At 33.1% G+C, this 12,394-nt stretch overlaps 1 protein-coding gene across 2 annotated transcripts; it reads right to left on the bottom strand.

The window, feature by feature from the left end:
- Nucleotides 1-1,674: 1,674 nt before the first annotated feature.
- LOC149551194 (high mobility group B protein 2-like) lies at nucleotides 1,675-6,138 on the bottom strand. 2 transcript variants are annotated; one of them, XM_089786771.1, is made up of 9 exons: nucleotides 5,908-6,138; nucleotides 3,736-3,830; nucleotides 3,465-3,537; nucleotides 3,244-3,354; nucleotides 3,053-3,110; nucleotides 2,885-2,929; nucleotides 2,573-2,653; nucleotides 2,166-2,255; nucleotides 1,675-2,062 (listed from the first exon to the last, which is right to left on the bottom strand). In XM_089786771.1, the coding sequence occupies exons 3-9, from the start codon at nucleotides 3,527-3,529 to the stop codon at nucleotides 2,051-2,053; spliced, it is 462 nt and encodes a 153-aa protein (XP_089642897.1). In that variant the 5' UTR covers nucleotides 3,530-3,537; nucleotides 3,736-3,830; nucleotides 5,908-6,138; the 3' UTR covers nucleotides 1,675-2,050. The 2 variants fall into 2 exon arrangements, with proteins under 2 accessions (XP_089642897.1, XP_089642896.1); XM_089786770.1 differs by lacking the exon at nucleotides 3,736-3,830.
- Nucleotides 6,139-12,394: the final 6,256 nt, after the last annotated feature.

Here is a 12,394-nt window from a genome sequence, read left to right as displayed (position 1 = left end):
TTACTTGTAAAACTTCTCATATTTTAAAAATAGAAATAACTTTGTTACAATATTAAACTCTCTACTTTCAAATTTTATTCTGAATCATGTTTTGAAAATAGAAATAACTTTTGTAACAATAAAAACACTCTACTTTCAAATTTTAGTCTGAATCATATTTTGAAAACTGAAATAACTTTTGTAACAATATTAAAATTTCTACTTTCAAATTTTATTCTGACTTCTTTTTTGCAATTCAAATGTTCGTATTTTTAACAACTAGCACGATTCCAGCTACAACAATAGAGCTCTTGTTTATATTGTAACAACACTCCCATTAACTTTGTAACAATATTAAACTCTTTACTTTCACATTTGATTCTGAATCATATTTTGACAACATAAATAACTTTTGTAACAATATTAAACTCTCTACTTTAAAATTTTGCTTTGAATCATATTTTAAAAACAGAAATAACTTCTGCAATAATATTAGACTCTCTACTTTCAAATTTTATTCTGACTTTTCTTTTGCAATTCAAATGTCTGTATTTTTAACAACTAGCTAGGACTCGAGCTACAACAATGGAGTTCTTGTTTCTATTGTAACAAAACTCCAATTGAAACACAGTAGAATATATTAATAAAAATGGCAAACATTCTAATCAGTATAAGATCAATTTTCAAAATAAATAATTTTATATTTCAGAAAACATTATTTATAATTTTAGTTTTATTTCTTTCAAAACATATTTTTATTTTTTTCAAAACATGATTGTGAGGAAGGAGGAAACAAATGTATTGAACAAAATTTCATGAAATTTTGAACTCAACAATAATGAACCTCAATTTATAAACAAAATTTAATTAAAAATAAGAAAACACAGATACCAAATCCACAAGGTTCCGCCTTAAAATACACTACAACACAGTCTACTACTTCAGCTTCAGCTCAATGGGTAGTTCAAGACGTCGTCACGTCTACTGGACATGTTCTCATTTACATGTTTCTTTCACAAATAGGATGTTAAAATTCAATGCAGGTCTATTTCAAGTTTCACAAATCATCTTGCCCTTAAACCGAGTCACTTTGTCTAGATAAACTCCATTTACTAAGCTAATGATTCAGCCTGTATACATTAAGCAAATTTCCTGTACAGGAAAATTCTCACCAAGTTGTAATGGATATTAGTATATTACCGTTTTAATTCTTTCGGCACAGAAAACATCCCAAATATCAGCCACAAAAATTTATTTATTTTGCCAACTGAAATCTGAACGCATTTGAAGTTTCAATTAACTTCAACTTAAATTTTCAACCTAGAGAATAAAATGCAACATGTTCTTAGTAAAATTAATCTCTCGTAGACGGTAACAACCAATTGGACGGAACCAGTTGATTATATATAGACATACAAAATAGAGTACAAATATTACGGAGTACTACATAAACCAAGAACAGTAAGTCTACTTTAGGAAAGAATTGATAGCTGTAAGGACTTGGGTATTCTAAAACAACATATATTCTTAACAGACCAGAGCAGAATAGTTACAGATTTACAAATAAAACCTCCGCATGTAAGGACCAGCAGAATAAGTTTAATGTAAAAATGTAGCATTATTAGGAAAGTGCTTGAAATCATAATTATAGAAAAAAAAATTGCATCCACTCACATGCATGGTAAAAAAATTACATCCACTAAAATTTTACGGTGCTGAAATAAATAAAAAGAAATAGTGACAATATCATTTGCCGGGTTGAAAGGGGTTAAGACGGGTAACCAATTCGTTGGCAAAACAAACAATATGACACAAACTAAGCAACTTATCCCAGAAAGCATACATGGTTTGACCACCAAGCTAAGCTTGGTAGTAAACCATTCTATATTACAGCCACTTCAGATATTAGCTATAATGGCTCCAAAAACTTACTGTTATTACTGACCATAGAAAATGAGCAGCAAATCTAAAGCATCTTGGGGTAAAGATTGTTTTAATCAGAACTCTTCTTGAGCCTCAAATCTAGACAACGTATTCTTATTATGAGAACTTAGAAGTCCTATGAGCGACATCAATCTTCATCCTGTAAATTAGAGAACAAACATTTAGTAAACAATTTCAATTGTGCCTATAAGAGGGGAAGAAATAGGCAACGACATATCAAAACATTAGAGATGGAATTACACCTCACTGTCGTCTTCTTCGTCGTCGTCGTCTTCATTTAGCTCAGATTTTGACTTGTCAGACTCTTCAGGTGCATCGGCTTCATCATCTACCTGTTGAAAAAGTATGAACATGGATGAGGTAAGAATCGGATGGCTTAAAGAGAACACACTTAGAATTTGATTCCTAAACTAAAAGTGTTAAATAGTCAAAATTTAATTGTTTTTTAAAACTTAATTTTTTCATTAGCATATAATATTTAAGAATGATCCGTAAGATTGCAAAACTAAAAGTGTTAAATAGTCAAAATTTACTTGTTTTTCAAAACTTAATTTTTTCATTAGCATATAATAGTTAAGAATGATCGGTAAGATTGCAGCTGATATAGTGAACAAACATTTGGACACTAGCCAAAGACTGGCATATTCACCTGTTTCTTTTTGTAAGCAGTCATGGAAACATCATAGTCAGCTTTCTTCTGTGCAGCTTTCGCAAGGTATGGGGCCTTCTCCTGCCAAAACAAGATATCACTGAAATCTCGTAATGATGTCCAGGATTAAAATCACGTCCTATGTGTGAACGCGTAAAATTTATACACGATGGCTTTGCCTCTCAAACATTTTGGTAATTACATTATGGATGTTAAAATGGTCGACAAAGATCTTGTTGCATTTCACTTCAACAAAAACTACAACAAAAATTAAGAAACTAATGAGAGATTTCCCAGGATAAGTTGACATACAGCTTCACTCATTTCTTTCCATTTGTCGCCACAAGCTTTACCGACCTGGTAAAAGAAAAATTGGGAATACTTGACTATATCGCTACAGTAGTCTAAAATGTCATATATGACTTAAAATCACAAAAACGGCAAGCAAGAAAAAGCATATAATGTAGAGCACAAATTTACAGCTGCAACTCCTTTGACTTCGGGATGCTTCTGTTTGAATGTCTGGCGGAACTCCTCCCTGAGCAGTCAAATCAAATTTCAGTACCAAATCTGAGATATATGATAGACATTTAATTATTGTATACCATAATGAAAAAACAATATGAAATAAATTTATGAAAAAATTACAAAAGATGAAAGCATATTCATACAGGAATACAAAAAAGGCAGTTGGTGGCCTCTTGGGTTGGTTGGGATCCTTCTTGACTTTGGGTTTAGCCTGCCGTTTCTTGGGCTTTTCTTTCACAACACGCAGCTTTGCCCTGAAAAAGTTAATGGATCAAATCATAAATATATTAATGTTCACATATGCATCTCACATAACATTAAAAAAATGTAATTATATAATTCAAACATAATACTGTCCACATACTTAGATTCGGACTTTTTAGCTTTAGCCTCCACAGCCACAGCTCTTTTAGGCTTTGATTCTTTCATTGCGCAACCTATAAGGTAAATATTAACAGTAAATCAATTTCAATAAATCATGAAAAAGGAGGGTTGAAAATTAACAGAGCAAAAGGTAGTTAAAACAAAATACAAAGTAGATTTACCAGGTATAGAAATAAAAACAGTACGTTACTCTCTTTTACTAGATTTTGATTTAGAGCTGGTGAGGCTCTAGGTCAAATTGCTAACCATACCTGAGTTCAAAGCTTAGCTGCTGGTTGCCAGAGGAGGCAATCCTAATGACCTGGGATTACACCTAATTGCAAGAGTATACTCCCTAACCCTACCTCTGCATTATACAAGATTGTTTACATTTACAAATTGGATATAAGGGAAGCACACAGTAAGACATATAAAATGAACTTATCCTAAAGAACCGTTAAATGGGTGCTATTTGAAACAGAGCTATTGTAAAACCTAGAGCAACATGGCCTGTCACTCTGCCCTCCAAATTGAAAGAGACAATACACACTTTGAATCAAGAAACAAAAATGATCAATTTTTAGACATTCTCTTGACTTCTGCAAAATTTTCACTTAGATGGCTTACATCAGATATTTGTTTTAAATCTAGCTGAATGTTTGTGCTGGCCGAAATCTCAATCATTCAGATTATTAAGAGCTTCCATATCCTTAGAAGAAACCGAGATACTATTGAATGCCACCGCCTCAAATCAATCATTCATACCATTGTTGAACATATAACATTAAGGAACCATTGCTTTTGAGCTTGTGAGGTTCATGGTTCATAAATTAATGCACCCATACAAAGACCCCCGAGTCAAATAATTAATTTCAGCGCCCAAGAACATCAACAACGGGGGATGGGCAGGACAAGCTAGTCGGACAGGTCCCAACAAACCAGGGTTATATAAAAATGTTCCAGAAATTGTTTTAGACGTGCAAAATATAAAAGCCCTCTACGCATTGGTTTGGCCGTCGGCACTGATAGACATCCAATTTTTTTTATCCAATTGAATCAAAAAAAATATCACAGGAATTGGAGCATGATTGAAGTCATTCAGGGAAAAACGATTTTCACATGAAAATACGATAATATAACAGCAAAAAGTTAGGACACTCCAGCAAACGCTTCACATACTTCAAATTCAGGCTTCAGAAACCACTAAACAAAAAGAACTCTGTAATTTAAAGCAAAGAACGCAGCATATGTTACAAAATAGCGTTCAACTAATCAGAGTTCACCAATACAATGAAACGACCCTTCACAGAGAGCAGAAGCTAACAAAAATAACTCTGTGATCCAAAACAAATGAAATGAATACAAAATGGAGTCAACGAGTCAAAGTTCCAAAATGAAACGAAAAGGAATTGCAAAGCGACCAGGAAACATGTCTGCAGGCTTACATTGGCATGTTCCAAATCCACTAACAAAAGAAATTATGTAAATTTTAGAAATCAAAAGAAATAAAACAAACGAAGTTCAAAATTTTACTATAAAAGACCCTCAAGAAGAGCACAAAATGATTCATGTTTTTTAAAACCCAAACAATATTTTCTGGTAATATAAATCAAACAAAAGCAGTATATTACAAATAAAGTAGAACCGAGCAATGTTCCCAAATCTGTGGAAACAGACCTGAAACAAACCACGTGAAAAATAAAGGAGTTTCAGACGTACATTTGCGTATTTCAAGGCCACTAAAAACAACTCACTAATTTAAACTCAAAAGAAAATCAATGCTTTTCATAAAGTCAAGCAGCAAAGCTCCAAAGTTAAACGAAACAGACCTTTGTTTTCAAGACTACATTTACATTTCCAACATAAAACTTAAGTCCAGAGATATTAATTGCTTGCAGGGAGTACAAACGAACATTTTCAGATTTAAACTCCAAACTAGCTAACAGAACAATTCTCTCGAGCTCAACAAACCTTGACCAATGAAGTTGCGGTCATTAAACAAACAAACAAAGATTCAGACGAAAACAGTCACCTACAGAGCACAAAACCATTCCATCAACTCCAGCGAGCGGCTTACTAACTACTAAACTCAAATCTCTCGACTACCTAAAAAGCGCTACAATTTAAGCCATTAACTAATTAAAGCACTGAAAAACTCTATATAACGAACCAAACACACAGAATTTGACGAAACGGACCTTACAGAACAGCAGAGGTAAAAAATTACCGGCAAGACGTAAAAAATTCAGACATTTTACACAAAACAGAAGCAGACAACACACATAGATCTAAAAGGGGGCAAACGAAACCCTAGCACATCATAAAAGTCGAAAAAGAGGCCAAAATTTGAAAAAAAATTCATGTCCTGCAACTGGAGATCACAGTCCTATCAGGGAAGGAAAGAAAAAAACCAGAGCTTTTACAAGATCAAGACTTTAACCTACCTAGATATTTACGACCGACCGCCTTTGATTAATCCTCCTCCTCTTGCGCCAGCTCCTCCTCTGGTGAAATTTTTTGCGTTTTATTTTCGAACAGGACTGTGAACTGACAATACTCTAATAAGAAGAGAGGAAGAAGAACATTACACAACTCAATACAAAGGAAAAGCGAAGAAGGGAAGAAGAGAGAATGAGGAGGTCGCTCAATGAAGAAGAACAAGATGGATGACCGGCAACGGAATGTGAAGGAGGAGAGATTTACAATGCCAACCTCACACCAAATTTCTTCACGGACTTACCGGCTACCGGGAAGATTCCCGGTTTCCGGTCACCCAACTACATGTGAGTATCGTTACCTCCCTAGGTGTTTTAATAATGATGTTGATAAACCAAACCAAACCGAGGTTATATTTAAGCGAGTGTTAAAGAGAATGTGTTGAGATGCCATGGTGGGGTTGGAGTTGCTTTGCCTCCCTCAATTTAATCTTATACAACCATGCAATTTGACCTTGTGAAGTCATCTTTGGGGACGGTAGAGAACATTATTTTGCATTTGCCAATGGTTTTTATTCATTGTTGGATGTTAAGGTAGAGAGATACTTTTAATTATAATATTTTTCAATAGTTAATATTAGGAGTATGAATTGTTTTAAATTGTACTATATTTCATAAGCTTGTGTCAAGAAGCTCTTGTCACTAAAAATATGCGTTCAAAATATATTAGAAATATAAATTCAGATTTATGAGTAATTAATTCATTTTTGTTAAGAACTAAAGGACATTCATTTTACTAAAGTTATATCAATTATGTGTCATTGGTTTTGTAATAAATAAAACTAGATTTCTAATAGACTCTTACGAATATTTTGTCCGTGTCAAAAGGATGTTAGTGATTCTAGAGAGAGAGAGAGAGAGAGAGAGAGAGAGAAGTTGTATTGCTAATTTTACTACAATCTTGTTGGAATTGAGTATAGACCCCTTATAAAATGCAATACATTGTGTAAACTTTTTAACATGATGGGTGATAGTAGTGCAACACATCCTCTAGCAGGAGATGAGACTTTGTTACCTTGTGTTTTACCATAGAAAGCTCTTTATTGGCTCATTTTAAACAAATGATAATATTATTATATTGTTGTGTAAGTATTTTGTATTTAATTAAAATGTATTATTCTTAAAAAAAGTATAGAACATCAAAATTTATTTTTCCCTTTACCAAATTTTAAAGCTTCTTATATTTTTCACCATTAATGTTGGTGGCAAGGTTATTAATTAGCATACTATTCATTTATTGCCTTGATATCAAAAGTATAATAGTTCCATAAAAACACACTTATTTGAGTGAGGTTTCTTAATAAGGGTCTCAAATATTAAAAAGCTCACTTTCAAAAAAAAAGAAAAAAAGGATAAAATAAATCAAAAAGTATAAAGTATAAGGACCAAGACTAGACTATGAACACCCAATAGCCACCAAGAAGAGGTTCCAAAAGGATTCCCGCCAAAAAAGAAACTATACAATTTTATCCTCCCTAATTAACTTATCTAAAGTATCTAAATACTCAAGAACTAAGAGATCATCCCAATCATTTGTTGAACACATTACAGATATAGAGAGGCAAGGGGGATGAATTAACATAAACCAAAATCACGCTTGAGCATAAAATTAAAGAAGTAATCAACAAGGTCAGTAACACATGAATACCAAAATTTTATATGTGAAAAACTTAAACTAGGAAAAAACACAATGAGCACTTGCCCATAAAGATAATTCACTAATGTATACACTTTATTTACAAAAGATGGTAGGCTCACTATTTTGAACATGCAACCAAAATATCATTACCAATACATTAATGAAAGTGAATAAGATTGTGTTGTTCTTACAATTAGCTCAGATCACTACCAAAGTAGCAATATACTGCAATGAACGTGTACATCCAAGACTCATTGTACTAGGGACAAGGTACATATAACTCCTCACAAGAGATAAAGAAAAATTCTTGTGATAATGAAGTTGATATGCACAACACTTTCAACCTCAATAACACATTGTTACAACATTTTCTTCTTAACCAATATCATAGTATAGAATCCTCATATACCAAGCTCTACTCTTTTGAAATTCTGCAAAATGATCTTCACTAGCTCATCCACTACTCTCGCTTACTTCCCTTACAAATCTTGCTAAAGTATAAATTATATGTATATACAAGATAAATCATTGGATTTTACAAGAAGTTGGCCAAGCCAAAAGAATATTACAATTAGGCTACAAGTTGGGCATGACAATCAACAAGTTATAATAAGGTCATATTCCAAAAGCTTCAAGACCAAAATACAAAGTACACTTAACATGGATCCAACTAGATAAGAGATAAACATTAAATGTGATACTTGGACCAAAAACATGAAACATGATCCACTCCAGGGGAGAGGGACTATGAACACAAACCTAATACCAGATTTGCAATTACTAGAACAGTTTCCATAGCCAACTCAAATATGTAGTAACATACTACCCAAAGGCCACATGATGACTAAGGAGATTAAAGAAGGTAAACCACAAAGAGAGGAATTTGAAGAAGATCTAAAAAGAATTGAATACAGAGGTATGAATACTCATCTTGGTGAGGTGAAATCTAAACTTGGAGATTCAAAGACTAAATATCAAGAACTTGAGAAGTATACTAACATTTTCAAGGGTGAACTTGTCGAAACAAAATTACATCTTGAGAAGTTATATTTAAGCAACAAAAAATTTGATAAGTGATTGATGTGGCATAAGCCTAAAGGAGATATGATAGGTATTGACTATCTTGATGGTGAATGTTCTAAGGAATCAAAAGACAAATCTATTTGCGATCCTAATCGAGAAACAAGTCAAAATGAAGAACCTAAAGAGTGGAATAAATAATTAAAGGGAAGATATTTTGTATGCAACAAGTATGGACACATGAAGAATTATTGTAACTATAGACGCTCAAAAATGGTTCGCATCTACAACCTCATCACTTCTTCATACTAATTTGTCCCATTTTCTCATTCTACTAACTTTGATCTTTTGGCCAGATTGACCATATTTCTTCATTTGTATCCCCTTTCACATCAATTTCATATCAACTCGAAATCATATCAAATCAACTCGAAATCACCCCAAATCAACCCAAAATCACTTGAAATCAGTCCTAATCAACCCGAAACATATTAAACATCCCAAATCAATCATCATTTGTTCGACTCCTAGGTATTGTTGTGGCTTTCAGTACCTTGGAAATCTATCAACCTATCAATCTTATCAATCTAACCTTAGTACTGTCATGGCTCTTAGTGCTAGGTCAAAATATCATTCATGTCATTCAATCTTTGACATTGTTGAGGCTTTCAATTTCAGATCATGGCATCATCGACCATTTTAATAACATTGACAATGTCCATCAATGTTATTATGATCAAACCTTATCAATCAATTTCAATCCTATAGCATTTACAATGTCGGTTAAATGTTAAATATCAACCAATTCATGTCATGTGTCCTTGGCATGTTATCAACTTCAATCAATCAATCTGATCATGGCTTTGATCTATTGGTCATCATTTTATTCGATCTATATCATCATCACATTTTTTATCAAAGGATACGGTCGCATTCATTTAATCAATTTGGCCAATTATCTACTAATTTTCTCTATAGGATTAAATAACCCATAATTTAACTCTATTATTCTCACTAATTATTCTTCCTAATTATTATCCTCAATTAATTAATTTTATTAATTAATTGATTCATTATCTGCAAACCATGGAAATTTACAATTTCCTAAGTTCTATTTTCCATCATTAATTCCATTTTCTACTAATTCTTATTTTGTGGAATAAAAGGATTTTTAATTCAAATATTCCATAAAATATTTCATCATCATGACACTTAGATGTGACACCTCGTGGATTCTCCTTTGACACTTGGCTAAGATTTGTCATAATCAAATATTCTTATCTCTTACGCATGTCCCTATTTGGCTTATTTGTCATAGATTCTTGGCTTTAAGTGGGTTGAGGAATCTTATGACGCGTCATAGATTCTCTTCCAAATTTGACTCTCGTGTGTCATAGAATCTTACTTTTGGCATATTCTGTCATATGCATCATAGGAATTATTATTACCTCTTACGCATGTCCCTATTTGGCTTATTTGTCATAGATTCTTGGCTTTAAGTGGGTTGAGGAATCTTATGACGCATCATAGATTCTCTTCCACATTTAGCCAAATTTGACTCTCATGTGTCATAGAATCTTACATTTGGCATATTCTGTCATATGCGTCATAGGAATCTCTTGCCACATCGCACATCTATGGGTGACAAATCCAATGCTCTCACTTTGAGTGTTAATTATAAAATGGACACTCTTTCTCTCATTTTGGGTCTCTTGGATCCGAATGCTGAAGTTTTGAAAATCCAAATCTTTGAGTCTCTACTTCTTTGCATTTTGCATTCTTGCTCTCACATTAAATCACACTTCAAGTATTCTCATGGCATGATCCACATCATAGGCTTTGGCTTCAATCTTGTGTGCACTATAGGCAAATTGGAGCTACAATCATTTGGAGAAGAAAGAAGGACATGAGAGCTACAAACGAAAAAGGGGGTTTCTATTGCTTTCTTAATTAGTTTGGCTTTCATGGTAGACTAGTGGGTGCTAACGTATGATTATTGAGTTTTGTGATTTTCTCATAGTATGTTATGCATATTACCCATTTTTCTGGTCCTACAGTAACATTTATGTTAAACCTTTTATTGATTATTACTTCAATTGTTGTCTTTATGGACATCAATCACATGAATGCAAAGCTATATATAATCAATAAACTAATTTAAGAGTGCTTGAAAGAGCTAATTTCAATTGAAGAAGAGCTTTGGGAAACAACAATATTATATCCAATAATGTCACATGATATAAGTGCAACAATTTTGGGCATGGCGCTAGAAATTACAAATTGTAAATAAATCAAAATGGACCAAGTTATGGAAATTTTGTTGTTACATGTTACAAAAGAAATGATTTTGGACATCTAGCTAGATATTGTATATTTAGTGGATTTGTGAACAATATGAGAATTATACCTAATGCTATCAGAAATAACTACAATGGAAGGATAAATAGCAATGTTAATCAAACTAGTTATGAGAACATAAATACTATATTTGTGAAGGAAACTAACAATGGTAACAATGGAAATGAGAAAGTTTGGAAAGAAAAGGAGAAATATATTGTGGAAAATAAGGGAAAATCAATGCCAAGCACTAAACCCTCCTCATCAACCTATTAGCTATCTTACACTACAACATTTGGGGTCAAATTGTGATGGTAGTGTAACTTGTGGTCATTTTCATGTTTTATTTTGCAATTGTCCTTGACATCATCGCAATACTGACGTCTGCATCGTAATTGTGACACCCTCATGAGCATAAAACAAAAAAAGGAAACACAACAATCATTTTCCATTTTTTTTTTACTTTGGAGAGCTGCACACAAAAGAGGTGGAGAGCTGTGAATGTTGTTGCGGCCCTTGTGATCAGTGCATTTGGTTGATGTGCCCTCGTGATCTCTACATTTCGTTGCCATGCCTTTGCTCTACAATTTCATTTTCATGTCGTGCCCTTGCTTTGTGATTTCATTATTGTGTCATGTCCTTGTTCTGCGATTTAATTGTTGTGTCCTGCCCTTGTGATCTATGTGTCCTTGCTTTACGATTTTCTTCAAGGGCAAGAAGAGGTACGTATGTAAATGTTTTCTTCTTTTCCTTGTCAACATGTATGTCTTTATATTTCCTTCTAAACATGTATCTCTTTATATATTTAGAGAGATCTTTTTCAAGGTTCTTATTACATAAATGATCCAGCTGCATACATATTCCAGAATCCAAATAATAAAACAATATAACTCACTCAACCTATGTTAAGTGACTTACCTCAAGATCCTGCACAAAAATAATGCATACCATGGAGAATGGACTGAGCTCGCAAGAAATATCAGATATTTTTAGAAAGAAACAAGCCATAACCAGTTAAATGGGTCTACTTGTTGATTAGTTGGGTTGATATATACATATATTTAACCTGGTTATGGCCTCTATAAGGGAATGAGCCTTGTAATTATGCATATGTTCTTAGTGCATTTTGTTGTCATTCTCTTTCTCTGTGATTTGGTTTCCATGCCCTTGTGATCTTTTTGTTTCATTGTCATGCCCTTGCTCTAGAATTTTAGTGTCATGCCCTTTCTCTGTGATTTTGTTTCCATGTCATGCCCTTGCTTTTCAATTTCATTATAGTGTTGTGCCTTTGCTTTACGATTTCATTGCCATGCCCTAGCTCTGCAATTTTCTTCAAGGGTATGTAAATGTTGGTTTCTTTTCCTTCTAAACAAGTATCTCTTTATATCTCCTTTTGGACATGTATATTTATAGATCTTTTTTAAGGTGCTTATTGCATCT

Source organism: Cupressus sempervirens, chromosome 6 (assembly GCF_028749045.1).
Source record: "Cupressus sempervirens isolate cs-2001-9-10 chromosome 6, ASM2874904v1, whole genome shotgun sequence".
In the NCBI taxonomy this organism is placed as follows: domain Eukaryota; kingdom Viridiplantae; phylum Streptophyta; class Pinopsida; order Cupressales; family Cupressaceae; genus Cupressus; species Cupressus sempervirens.
This window is presented reverse-complemented; position numbering and strand designations above follow the sequence as displayed.